At 42.2% G+C, this 14,061-nt stretch overlaps 1 protein-coding gene across 1 annotated transcript in view; it reads right to left on the reverse strand.

The window, feature by feature from the left end:
* The window catches only part of LOC117749381 (retinal-specific phospholipid-transporting ATPase ABCA4-like), a 36,997-nt gene that overhangs the window by 15,356 nt on the left and 7,580 nt on the right, over positions 1 to 14,061 (reverse strand). The window contains exons 7-24 of the mRNA XM_034559852.1: positions 13,583 to 13,672; positions 12,400 to 12,634; positions 11,744 to 11,883; positions 9,642 to 9,758; positions 8,653 to 8,850; positions 6,719 to 6,924; positions 6,459 to 6,635; positions 6,006 to 6,228; positions 4,635 to 4,856; positions 4,001 to 4,205; positions 3,843 to 3,920; positions 3,360 to 3,572; positions 2,555 to 2,732; positions 2,331 to 2,462; positions 2,057 to 2,196; positions 1,731 to 1,868; positions 805 to 1,017; positions 1 to 125 (exon numbers count right to left, since the gene is read on the reverse strand). The exon at positions 1 to 125 is cut by the window's left edge and continues 150 nt beyond it. Of these exons, the coding sequence (XP_034415743.1) occupies positions 1 to 125; positions 805 to 1,017; positions 1,731 to 1,868; positions 2,057 to 2,196; positions 2,331 to 2,462; positions 2,555 to 2,732; positions 3,360 to 3,572; positions 3,843 to 3,920; positions 4,001 to 4,205; positions 4,635 to 4,856; positions 6,006 to 6,228; positions 6,459 to 6,635; positions 6,719 to 6,924; positions 8,653 to 8,850; positions 9,642 to 9,758; positions 11,744 to 11,883; positions 12,400 to 12,634; positions 13,583 to 13,672 (3,030 nt within the window). The remainder of the gene's footprint in view (positions 126 to 804; positions 1,018 to 1,730; positions 1,869 to 2,056; positions 2,197 to 2,330; positions 2,463 to 2,554; positions 2,733 to 3,359; positions 3,573 to 3,842; positions 3,921 to 4,000; positions 4,206 to 4,634; positions 4,857 to 6,005; positions 6,229 to 6,458; positions 6,636 to 6,718; positions 6,925 to 8,652; positions 8,851 to 9,641; positions 9,759 to 11,743; positions 11,884 to 12,399; positions 12,635 to 13,582; positions 13,673 to 14,061) is intronic.

Raw genomic sequence — 14,061 nt, forward strand, 5'->3', positions numbered from 1 at the left:
GAGACGAGCCTGTGGCACGTGATGGTGGATCAGGGCTGTGATGCTTTCCATGTTACCTGAAGAAGAGAAGTAGGGAAGGACTTTGCTCAACTTCAACTTCCATCTCACATTAATGGCTTTGATTGCTCTATTTTACCTCTCTTATCCTGAACATGTTAAGTAAGCCGCACTAAAAGTATTCATAGAAGATGCAGCTAAGAAAACAGAATACCTGACAACTGACGAGTCACAATGTGGTGTAAGGAAATTAAGAGTGTCTAAAATCACAAGAGTGAGTCGGGTGTTTCTAGGTGTGATGCCAGCAGCTACAGTAAGTAGTCTGACTACAATCCAGTGCAAAAGAGACAAAGGGATGATGCTCCATTGCAGTATTCATTTAGAAGATGGCAAGACTAAAAACAAGTTTAAGGAGATTGACATGAACTTAGGAAAGCACACTGATCTTTGACGTTAAGATAACAACAATGGAACCTACCATCCATCTCTCTGTCTTGAGGCTGGCTTTCTTCCTGGTCCACTTTAAACTTTGAACACTTTGAACATTTACAGGAGCAATCATCTGTACGACCACAGCCGACCTGCAAGACAAAATGTGATCATAAACCATAATATGTACATACTTGTGTGTTTCTGGACTAATTAACATACACATCGCTAAATGCTCTTCATGCCACAATAAATACATTCTGGCAGTATAATAAATACATCTTCAACCCAAATTCTTCATTCCACTTCTAAAGCTACCACGCTGGACCATTTTAAAGCCTAATGCACACACACACAGACACACACACACACACACACACACACACACACACACAAGGCTCCAGGCTCCCACCTTTGGAGTATCGTCTTTCATTCGTCGTACAAGAGTGAGGTAGAAGCCAGCGCCAAAGCAGTTCTTGAGGAAGATGGGAGAACCGCAGCAGTAGAGGCGGCCCTGAGAGATGATCGCCACCCTGTCACTGAGCAGGTCCGCTTCATCCATGTGGTGGGTGGACATGATCACCGTACGCCCTGCAACGGGAGACGGAGAAGGGACGATGTGGAGCCGGTAAATAGAGACACATGAAAGAAGTATAAATGTGTTTTTTAGCTCCAGATCCGATAATACTTGTTGTGCTTTGAAAGATTAAGGCTGAAAAGTCAGAAGGCCAAAGAAAGCATGACATCATTGCTATAGTTAAACTGAATGCATTTCTTCACATAACAGATTAAGTTCAGAACATGTTTAGTTATTAGGTTTAGAGGAAGAACTGTCAAACGTATTGTTTGTTCGTCATCTCACCTCTCCATGTCATATCACAGATCTCTTGTAATTGGTTTCTATGCAGATTGAAAAGTAGTTGGCAAGGGAACCTGATAATGAAACCTAATTCATAATAAGAAGGTAAGAATATTAAGCATAATATCTAATGAATTGCATTCACTTAATGAGAAATGTTCCTGCCAGACACCTTTTAGCTGACACATGTTTTTAAATAATAATAATAATAATAATAATAATAATAATAATAATAATAATAATAAGTAGTATGCACTGCTACCTAATTTTAACAGGTGGATGGTGTCCATGTCGACTCATAACACATTTGGCATCTAACTGTAAGAGGATCATGATTTCATATTGATCATAATATAAATACATTATATCTGAGGGTCCAAGACCTCCACAGCACCAGGACTTCAGGGTTCTATACCTTCGTCTAGTCAGCAAGGATCAGTCTTACCTTCACGATATTTGAGCAGCAGGTCCCAAATGGAACGCCTGGAGTAGGGGTCCACCCCTGAAGTGGGCTCATCCAGGATCACCACCTTGGCCCCACCAACAAAGGCTAAGGCAACTGATAACTTCCTCTGCATGCCCCCTGAATTGCAACATCATAAAGTATTATATATTTAAAAATCACTTTGCAGTAGTTTTTTTGGGATTGGGGGGGGGGGGGGGGGGGGGGGGGGGGGGGGGGGGGGGGGGGGGGGGGGGGGGGGGGGGGGGGGGGGGGGGGGGGGGGGGGGGGGGGGGGGGGGGGGGGGGGGAGAAAGCATCCTTACAGACCTGAGAGGTTCTGGGTCAGTTCATCTCTCTTGTGGGGAAGACCCAGATCCTGCAGCATGTTCTCCACCTCCTCCTTGGCCTCTGCTATTGGACGGCCTTTCAACTGCGAGTAGAAGAGGATATGTTCCGCTACAGTCATACTGACAGGAAACAAAAGAAAGAGGGGTAAGTAATCAGTTACATCTATCAAAAAGTACGTATGATACACAGTACACAAGCATGTGTTTTGTTTTGTTTTTTAATCACATTGTGTGGAGATTGTGTGGTTACGTACTGCTGAAAAAGGGTGTTGTATTGAGGGCACATTCCCAGAGACAGACGGATGCTGTCCATGTCTGTGCGGATGTCCTTGCCATAGATGGTGGCTGTCCCTGAGGTGGGAGGGAACATACCTGTCAAGATGGACCTAGGACGAGGAGACAGAAAGAGAGAAGTAAATGGGGTGTTACGCTTATATGGTTACTATGCTGGTTGTGAGTATGCATCTGTGTGACATACATGGTGGTGGTCTTCCCAGCACCATTTTGGCCCAGAAGGGCAGTAATCTGGCTCTCATAAAAGCTGATGCTCAGGCCATCCACGGCCGGTGTGGAGCTACTGCCGAACACCTTGACCAGGTTCTGGATGCAGACTCCCTTCACCAGGTCAGCTGGCTCTGCTTCAAAGAATGTCTGACCTGCATAAAGCAAAGACAACCAGATAACCGACCACAACCAAACCATATTGAAAAAAGTAACAATCATATCTTATCATATTTATTCATTTAAAAAAATAAGATAAACTTTTACCTCACACATGAAAGACACATATGAGATCAGGGGACTGGAATGCAATGACAGTTTAAAGAACAGGTTCCATCACTTATTAACTAAGCATGAAAGTAAGCACTGTGTGTGTTCACACATAGCAGAAAGTGCAAACACACACAAGGACACCGAGTTCCCACACAATGACTCTGATTGGCAGAGAGGGGAAGTTATAGCAAATAGAGAGATGGCTTCAATCCCGAAAGTGTTTGGTTGGAGAGATATTACATCTACATAATCAATAATTCATGTAATTAATTATATATGGAAGAACACTGCAATTGCTTTTTCAGATATCAGAAATAAGGAGAGATGCTGATAGGCAACCTAATGTAGCTGTAATGTGCAATAATAAAATGGTGATATAATTGTGTATCTATTATACTCTGGGGTAGAATATGAAAAGCGATCCTTACAGAAAGATACAATGTGTGTCATTGGGTTATGATTTTAACACATTGTACCTCTCTGTGTAACAAAATCAGCTTTGTACACACCGTCTTTGAGCTGGTTCTCCTCAGCCTGGCTCTCCACCAGCCTCTCCCCCTGATCCTGGTGATCACATGACGCTGTCTCTTCCAGAGTCTTGGGTGTCTCCTGGTCTTTCTCTTGATCTTGGTTTTCCTCCTCCTCTTGCTGCTGTTGCTCTCCTTGCTCTTTGCTTGTCAGGTTATCACAGCCCTTTGTATCCATCTCCAGTTTGTTGTTGTCTTTTGTAGACAAAATAAAGGATTTTAAAGCTGACTTAGGACTGAGATCGGTACATTATTTTCAATTCAATTCAATTCAGTTTAGTTTATTTTGTATAGCCCAATATCACAAATTACAAATTTGCCTCAGAGAGCTTTACAATCTGTACACATACGACATCCCTGTCCCAGGACCTCACATTATGTCACCGAAACAGCCTCTCCTCTATGAATACATATTTTATCATGCACAGACCGGGAATATGGAAAATGTTAAACAAGTATGCTTACCTGAAGCGGGAGCCACACTGTTGAGCCAATAACAGGGCAGAAGGGGGAAGTAAAATGGTCGACCAATTCCATACTGGCCTGTGATAAGAAAATATAATACATGAGCTAGAGTAGATAAAAATAGTATCAAACTCTTCATTTCTCTCTTTTACACTGACCAGGAAAGACATTGTCCAGGTACCAGGCCAGAACGGCATACAGCACAGTGTCTAGACCCATCATGCAGATGGAGGTGAGAAAGGAGAACTCGTCCCCCTCCAGAGGGCTGGTCTGGATGTTGTCCCACTGCAGACCCAGGCCCTGCTCCTCGTACCGCGACAGGTACTCCGTCCCAAAGCCAAACGCCACTTGGGACAACAGACTCTGCGAGGAGAGGCAATGGTAAACTCATCTTGATTCTCCATTTAAGGCCCGTCCTTCCACCAACTATAGCCTGAACTTATTTAATTAATTTAGTGTTTAATCTAATGGTCAAGAAGTTTAGTGTGAATTTGTGATGGGCCTTGAGTTAGGCATAGTTGTAATGCCTTGGGATCTAATAAATATGTGATACAATTAAGGAACTAGTTTCCTTTTAAAATGTTGTCGTAAAATCTTAAGATCAGTTCCTGTATCTGATAACACACGTAGAAGACAATTCTAAGCAGGTAAATCCTGTACTACCGTGTGTATATATATATATATATATATATATATATATATATATATATATATATATATATATGGTATTCACATTTTTTCAATTGAAGCATGTTTCCTTTATAGAGGGAGATGCTGAGATGGGACACCCACCACCAAGATCTTCATGTCCTTGGTGATGTAGTCTTGCCAGGCGAAGCAGAAGATGTGCGGGAGGTAAAGGGCAAAGTGAATGATGCCGCAGCAGGCTGCTGCCAGGTTGGCCTGGTTGAAGAAGACACTCAGGAGGAAGCATTGCATGATGGTAGCCGTGGTGAAGGTAAGCAAAAAGAGGAAGAGGATGACGCCGTTGCTGTAGTTCAGTACCCTTCCTCCCTATAGGCCAGAGACAGAGAGAAACAGGGTTTTCAGTAATTCACGGACTCCGCATTGGAATTAAACCAAACATGCATAATGTGGCTATATGAGGCAGAGGGATGAATGTTGGGTACCAAACAAAAAAGTTGTCTTCATATATAACTGATCTTTTATCTGCGCAGCACTTGTGGGACTATAGATAAAAATGTCCACATACATATGCATTGTGCACTGTCCCTGATTAATAAACATTAATATAAATGTTTTTGTTTTTTATACTTATTTGGCAAGTGAATGAGACTCAATTTTAGCAACAACTGATTTGATTGTTTTGGAGAAAGTTGCAATTGATTGATTCTTCAACATTGACTTTTAAAACTTGTTTAAAAATGTTCCACACTGAATGGCAATGTAACATATGTGAAATATCTTGTTATTATTATGTATAAAACGGCATTGTCATTTGAATCGAACAAATGTTTGTTCATAGTCTACTTGAAATATATAGAAACCTTGTAATGTTTAACAGTATTATAAAAGTAATTGCCATGTTGAATAAGGGTGTATAAATACCACATACAACATGCAAATAGACATTATTTGGGTAAACTGAAAAACATTGCTGAACACATATCGTCCACTAGAGGTCACAATAGCCCATCTTATATGCCAGTTGAGCCACTGGCTGGGAACAAGAGATGACTTGTGACTCTTACAACATAGAGGAGTAAATCATTGACTAGTACATTCCTGCAAAGGTGTTGAAATAATTCCCATGATGTCATGGCATTCACAGTTCGACCATCAATGATTTATATGTATGCAATCAGTAATCCACTACTGTTGTCATTTCAAGGAAAAAGATCTGGTAATGCCTCAGAGTAAAACTGGGTGATAGTTATCATGATCAGAACCATGCTCAGTTATTCTTTGAACAGATTCATTAGCTTCCCAGGAAGGTTAGGTAATCATAAATGTGTCATGGTGTAGTAGAGGATAGCCTGCACTCTAGGAGCTCCATTTATATACTGTGTACTTTTCATTCTCAGTGTTCCACCCACAGCGGCATCAGGTCTTCTGCTCAAACATATAGTGTCTGAATGGGACAAATTAGATGGCGCAGGAATGAGGATCTTTAGAAGCTCTTTTTGGAAGATTCTTCCTCACCATGATGATGATGGTGAGGAGAGCAGTGCTAGTGCCCATCATGAGGAAGCTGTCAATAAACCAGGTGGACCAGATGACCCCGTTGGTGACCCCCACGGCCTTCAGGGTCTCTTTCAGCCGGAGTTCCTTCTCCAGGACAATACTCTTGACAATCATGGACACAGAGTAGACCCAGGCCAGTACCATGAAGATGGGGAAACAGCGGTTCAATGTCAGCATGAAGCTGGATGAGGAAGGGGAAGGACACAGTTGAAGGTGAAGAACCAGACATGTGTGATTCTCAAAATCCATCAGGTTCACTGTAAAAGAGTAGTTAAACTAAGTAGTGTAATGCTAAATCGTAACGATACCTTGAAAATCAAAAATGAGAAGAAAGTCAACAAAACAGTCTGCTATGGCTGTTAAATATGATTGAGCTTTGTTAAATGCTAAATGATCAACTTTACCACTTACAGATCATCCACATAACAAGGGTAGGGCATCTGCTGTAGGTAAACACCTAGTGGCCACTCCTTTCCCGTCTGAGTCTTGATGATCCCATGCTCTATGATGTCCTGGAGGTAAGCAAAGCCGCCCCAAACATAGCGGAAGTCATCCATCGGATCAGCTCTGGGGCCAGGATCCCAATACCTGAGCAATACACACGTATTTTAGTCTTTACGTTTATCATCATTATAATAAGCCCATCATTTCCATTTGACTATGATTCTTACCTGTCTTTGACCTTATTGGTGCGCTCCACTGCATCAATATCCATACGGATCTTGAACTTAACATGAGGCGGGACATTGGTGGTCCAAGTGTGCATATTTACAAAGACGAGGCCAGCCCAGAACTTGCTCTCCTCCATCAAGTCCAAGGCCCAATACGTGACGGTGTCCTCGTCGGGCACAGCCACAAACTTATCCAGGAGCACACACTGAGTGAGGGAGAAGGAACAAGACCGAGACAGTCATTTTAATGAACAGGATATGAGGACATTTTAAGTGATGTCTGGTTAACAGATTATTGGATTTCACTTTCAAAGAACACAAAATCCGTTTCCCTTTAGGTCACTAACTTGAGTCTTACATACACTGTATCATAATTATAACCATAAAGGTAAAAAATCCAGCAATCAAAAACACTTTTCAAAGATTTTTTTAAAACATGTCTAATCTTGATACGTATGTACAAGTAAAATGGCTTTTAAAAATGTACAGTATTAAGTGTTTACTGATATGATTACATGTGAAACAAGAGTTTCTTACACAAAAAGTACTAGAATTTAGCTAAACCATGGATCAGTGAATTGTCTAAACCGCAATGCTCGCCGCTCTGTGAGTCTGCACTTGCTATGAGATGTGAGAGGTGCTTTGAGCTAAATGCTGCTTCAGCATGCTAACAAACTGACAATAACAACATGTACCAGATTTTATAATATTAAAACATCCAAATGTTGCCAATATAGTTCAAGAACACCAAAGTCAATGGGACAACATCCACATTTGCAGAGAAACTTCATCAGTGGTTGTCTCTTCCCTGCAAAGCGTGTCTGATATAGCCATTCACTGTAGCCTAATGCAAATAGGGAGGGCCGCGATCCAAAAGGAAACACTCCAAACAACAATTTACCCTTGAGATCCCATGGACAGACACCCCACTTAACCAAAACACACATTTGCCGTGGATCCAAAATCCATGCGTATATGCATTCACAGACACAACGTACACTAAACACACACACAACTAATTATTCAAATCTCAAAGACCTTCCCTTAATTTGCCCAAGCATTCACCCACTAACAGTGCAGCCCCATTGTGTGGTGTGTTACGCATGCATAGCACCAACGTGCAGCCAACCAGCCATCAAGCCCACGGTCATTGTTGTCGCTTTATAATGGATGGTGGTTGGAGTGGCAGCTGTAGCTAATCGGCCTCAATCGTTCCCACTCTCCCTGTCACACTCAAGTGCTGTAAGCTTCAACTTGGACAAAAACCAGGAGCACCAGCCATCCACCCAGCCATGCCCCAAGGTGCCCCCCATGTCACCCCCCAGTGTGATAGGCCTCTCATCCCGATTAGCCTCCGCAAGGAAAGGAGTGATTTAAACTTTGTTTCAAATGCATTGGTCCACTAAATGTGGAGGGCACTCACAAGAGAAGGTTCATGATGTGTTTCTGTTGTTTTTTTAAATCCTCCACTCCATCAGCAGTAAACAAAAGAGACTCGACAGCTAGTTTGCTGCTATGGCTCTCGCCCACCTGGATAGATTTCCCAGTCTCTGAACGGGCAGACAAATTGCAGAGCCCAAAGACAGCTCATCTAAATGCTTACATCACGTCAAGAATTGTACTGAGCACATGGTGTTTAGCCAACCAGGGTATTGAAATCAACAAGTGACAAGACATGCCTTAATTGGATTATTTCATGAATAGGCCTGTCCTAAAACTCAGGTGGAGTGAAATGTGGAAAAACAGCCCAGAGCCCAATGGGAGAAGTTGGCAAAAAAAATCTTGACACCTTATTCACATCTGGAAATGTGGAGCCAGTGCGATTCTGCATTGTTACACACTTTCTTAAAGATCTCGGCAGCAGTATTTGAGAGGCAAGTCATGCCTACGACAAGACAAAAAAATGCAAAAAACGATAGATGTGTTTTACTCACATCCCCATATTGGTTGAGCATTTGAATGAACCGGTCTGTGAGGTTGAAGATGTCTCGCCAATCAAAATCAGGCACGTCAGCCGGACGGTCCTCTGGTGGGCCGTTGTACAGGAAGTTGAGGATGTGTTTGGAGGAGAACGGGGCCTCCTCTAGACTCCTGTCAATGAAATCCATCACCGATGGATTGCAGATGGTGTCCTAAACACAAAAGAAGGTAAATAGGCTTTATCTACCCATTTTTTCTATTAAGAACAAGATCGTATTTTTAAGAAAGATGTTTCTGAGACACCAGTACACACACAACAACAAACATTTAGCAAAATCAAGAGGAAACGGGAAAGATAAGGCAGCCTTAAAGAAACAAAAATGTACTTATTCAAAGCATTAACATTGTTATAAGATTCGCCTGTCACAGAAAAGGTTCGAAAAGGAGAAGGGTAACTGATTAATATTAATCAATGATATTAATGATAGTTCATGTAAATTTACTGAGAGGTAAGCGAATAAGGAGGGGGGATGGGGTTTACAGGGAGGTCGAAAGGAATAAGAGGCAGATATATGGAAAGGGGAAAGAGGTGGCATATTTTGGTAAGATAAGGTTCTATATTCAAGCAGGAAACGTTGTGAACTGATGAGACCTCAGCAAAAATTCTCATGGAGGAAAAGATCAGAGAAAAATAACAACATCATCAATCACCTCATTCAAAGGGCCAATTGTTTGGCATTGAGTGTCAACTGAATGGAAACACAATGGTTGATCCTGATCACATCTACTGTTATAGGCACAGTAAAACTGGTAAATGGATGTCATTTTACAGCCCAATTGAAATCCCCTGTCAGTTTTAAATAAGTCAAATCCAGCAATCTTGTGTTTTGTTTATTGATTCTTCTTATATTCAGTTGCATTTTACAAGAGGTTTTTACAACAAACACATTGTTTAAACTGTTTGTACTGTTTAAACCTAACTATTCAGTCACTGCTCTCCTACCCGGATCATGTTGACTTGGACTCCATCTTGGAAAAAAGCCCAGATCTGAGGAGCCACTTCCTCCCAGGCCTTCCCCATCGTCCTCAGCCTCTCCAACTCCTCAAATGTTGTGTTTGCCTGCAGGAGCGATAGAAACGTGTGTGTGTGTGTGTGTGTGTGTGTTGGAAAGTTAGTGTCTCAACATTGAAAGGACAGGAAATTGTTATCAAAAATAAACATGCACACACAACTAGCCCGTATCTGGGTGCACACACACTTCAGAAATATGGGAACACATGCAAATAAAAAACATTTTGCACACATACCATGTTGGGGGAAGGGGGACACTTGAAATCCACTCATGTAAACGCATGCATGTGTAGGCCTACACAACATTTAGAAACCCAAATACATACATTGTCCCAGTTCTCCTAATCTCCTGCTACATACCATTCCCACATTAAACTCTCTGTGAAAACAGGCTTCCCAAAGACAACACGCACATTCTCACACAAAGAATTCCCGCGGGCCTGTTCAGATAACCAGCAACTGTGTAACAAATGCACTCTGGGCCAAATAGTCAAATATTTACTGCACACTTATCATTAAAACCCTGGATGTGTGTGAGGTACAGTGCCTTGTGTGGAAAATACCAAAGGCTGGCTATTTCAGCATTCAGTCATGTGCAGTGGGGGATGAAAGCGCTCAAGAGTACACCCAATTAAACGCCTTCCTCTTGTGTGTGTCTGATTTTGGGTGACAATGGGGACAATGGAGCCGGGGTGACAATGGAGGCTGTTGGTGACAACTGGCCGAATGCATTCAGCCTGCCCAGTGAATCCCAGTCAGGTTCCCACAAGTGAGTGCTTCCTCATTCCCCGGGGCTGTTTAACGGCAAGCAAAAGCCGGAGTCCTGGGGGTTTCCTTGAGATAATTTCTTAAAGGAGGGGATGTGGGGTATTTTCTGCCTAACTTAGCATATACCTACAGTACATAGGTGCAACAAAGTGAGCCCTTGGAGTAAGTTTAGTTTGACTCAAATCTGATTGATACGGCCTTAGCGTGCCTCCAGTGCTTGTTAAAAGTAACCAAGTAAAATAGCAGTGATGGCACCCTTCATAGATCCACATCACTCAAGAGCAGTCACAAATAGCGTGAAAACATATGTTTAAATGCGTCACTTGGAGTTTCTACTGAAACAAACTGATGCATGACAGAGTTAAGAGGAAGATAACAAAGAGCCTGTAGAGGCCATGTTTTTGGTCTCGTAAAGCAATGGATTAACCCCTTAGTCAATACATTCTTAGTGCAATTAAGATCCCAATCTGAGGGAAGAGGAAAACAAAGAGGGCATTAAAGGTCAGGAAAGAGGAAACACAAGTGTGGTGTGTGTGTGTGTGTGTGTGTGTGTGTGTGTGCGTGTGTGTGTGTGTGTGTCTCTTTCTTTCTCTCTTTGTGTGCGTGATCCCACGTCTTTAAGGACAGACTCTTTCTGCTTACATAACACTGAAAACGCCGTGGCGCCAGTGGACTGTGTGGTAGTCACCACAGCCGATCAGCCCGTGTTCTTTCATTGCAACCAAGCCATCCATGACTGCTGCCCCCCTGAAGGGCTTCGACCAACACGTATCTACATCTAGATACAAAGGGCTGGACATGACATGAGGAAAGCTGATCCCCTTTTCAGGGGAATGCATTGTTCACTGCAGTAGGCTTGATTGCACCAAAGAAAATCAAAGATACGGATGTCATGGAGTAACAGACGTCATCTAAAAGATGGTAATCTGGGGAATCTGTATCTATCTTTATACATTTTTCATTAGCTCTCCATCTTGATGTCCTATGTTGCACCACCCACCACACTAAGTTCCTTGTAGGTGTAAACCTACTTGGCTATTAAAAGTTTCTGATTCTAATTCTGATTCTGATCTGTGTGACTGATTGGATGCCACCTTTTTATTTGTTTGTTCAATAATACCACCAACTACCTAGTTCTTCCACCATCTATTGAAAATAATACCCCAAAAGGTCAAATTCGGCAATTGAGTGAATGAGTGTATGAAACAATGGTTTTCCACCATGCTTGGGGAAAATGCATCCACAGAGTGGCCAACGCTGCTTACATTTTGTATGATCTGCCGGGCAGCCTGCGAGTCTGGAGCGTAGAGGATCCGTCCCATCAGCATCGGCTTGACAGAGTGCCACACAATCCTGGTGGCAGGGTTGGACTCCAGCTCTTTCATCAGATCATTGCAGAAAGGAGCTGCAGGGGAATGTTATGTGGTATATACTGAATACATCGGATACATATTTGTTTTGCTCATCCAAATATACTATCATTATGTATCATAATTTGCAGTGTGAAGATCAGATGAATAAAAATATAAGATGAACAGCCCTCAATCTTGAAAGAAGGAATGAAGAAAAAAGGACAACATGTTTAGTCCTATATGACACAGTACAGGAGTGGGCCACACAGTTTGAGCCATAATGGCCTCAGTTTGATCCTACTTGATCTTTGCTTTGCATCTGGCCTAACCTTCAACTAACCTTCCTTCTTGGTCGATGTAAATAATGTTGCACTGTACAAATCCAGTGAGTCTGTCACACTACACCAGGAGATCCTAATATAATCCACGAATTAGAGTAGGGTTACTTCAAAAAAGAACAGTGCCATTGTTCCAGTCTCAAGAAACAAATCCTTAGTTTCCAAAAGCTTGAGAATAGACCAATGCCTAACATCTGCCACACTAACATAGTAATATATGTGTCTACTCACTGGTGCTGTTGTCGTATGTGTAGTGGCCCCGTGCCCTGTGGCCGCTGATGCCCAGGAAAGCTTTGTAGTTATTGTCCTCGTACCAGTTAAAGGAGGTGACTCGGGAGAAAGCGCGCTCAGTGTAGCCACATACCAGGCTGGAGGCAGCGGCCATCACCTCCCTGAAGGACAGATTGTTCTGAAAGAGAGGAGTCATGACCTGGAGAAGCTCCCTTGAGCTATTCCTCTGGTACAGCTGTGGAGAGGTACAAAAGTAAAGCACAGCTTAAATAAGAATACATATGTGTTAAAGATATGTGAAAGAGCAGTCCAAGTGGGTTGAAAAGTACACACAATAAGCAACTACATGAACAAGAATCTGGTTCATTGATGAAAAGACAGTTCAAAATCGTACTTTAAAATTACTACAGTGCAATGTTTTGTTCCCGATTGCAACAATTCAATGTTGTGCAATTTGCCAGGACTCTGATTAGCACCTCTGGCTGATCACAGAACACACTTGTATATATTTGCATGCCCACCTGTTTGCAAGGAGCCAAAAACAGGGGGCTCACCCTGATGCTTTGCCTGTTTTACAATTTCTATTTGTAGATAAACTGAAGCATGACATGTTCTTTTATAAGCTGAGAAAAGTCTTAACCTCACTTAATTCCTTGTTAACCCCCTGTCTCTACGGTCTATAGGAGAGACACTTTGTCTTGGCCACAGACTAAAGTCAAGACAAAGACAAGGTGTCGTGCCAACAGGATGTCAGACTGTCAGCGACACTAAATGTCCCATGGAAACATCCACAACAAACAAACAATTGTTCTACACACACCCATTGAATGTTTAAAAATACAGGTAGACCTTAACTTACATGAATACAACTTTACAAATATATATATACACAAAAACAGATTCCTCAATCCCCCTTGACGTTTAACCTTTTCCATGTATCGAGGCTACACCTGTTCCTGTAGCCACAGTGTTGTTTCCATTGGGATGGTCCCATAATGATGATATATCAGTTTTTTAGGCTTAACAGGCCTTTTCTGGATTTAGCCTTCCTATTACGCACTAAATGATATCCCCCTACTGCCTGTTTGCATGAAAGCTCAGGCAGGGGAAGCAACTATTTCCTGACAGCTAAAGATAGCAGGCGGTGAACTTTTGAACAGTGCCAGACTGGACCATGCCTTACCTCTCGCAGTTTGTCCGAGACAGCAGAGACGACCTGCACCCACAGTTGAATTTCAATGCCTTGAGAGTGATTATCCAGCACAAGAGGAAGCTGAAGAGAAACAGAAATGCATTCTTTTAATATTAGTACTTTTCTGTTTCTCAAAATTACAGTTTTCCCCCGAAACACAATGTCTTCCTGACACAGAGGAAGTTACTAATATCCCCCCTCCTTGGCGTCACTTTGTTTGTTTTGATGATCAAAAAGGAAAGGACGATACCGGCCCTAGATGACAGCCAACTTGCAGTCGGAAGTATTCGAATGCATGCTGTTATTAAAATCAAGTCCTGTCTTGTAAATCCAACTGATGCAGTGGAGAGACATATTTATCTAAGTGATGAGCTTGTTTCTTTTATGTCAAATGTCATAGAAATGTGTCATGATTGATGTCAACTAAATGTATGAGTAACTGATGTATACAAAATATTTAAATAAATTAG

Source organism: Cyclopterus lumpus, chromosome 20 (genome assembly GCF_009769545.1).
Source record: "Cyclopterus lumpus isolate fCycLum1 chromosome 20, fCycLum1.pri, whole genome shotgun sequence".
NCBI classification, from domain to species: Eukaryota; Metazoa; Chordata; class Actinopteri; order Perciformes; family Cyclopteridae; genus Cyclopterus; species Cyclopterus lumpus.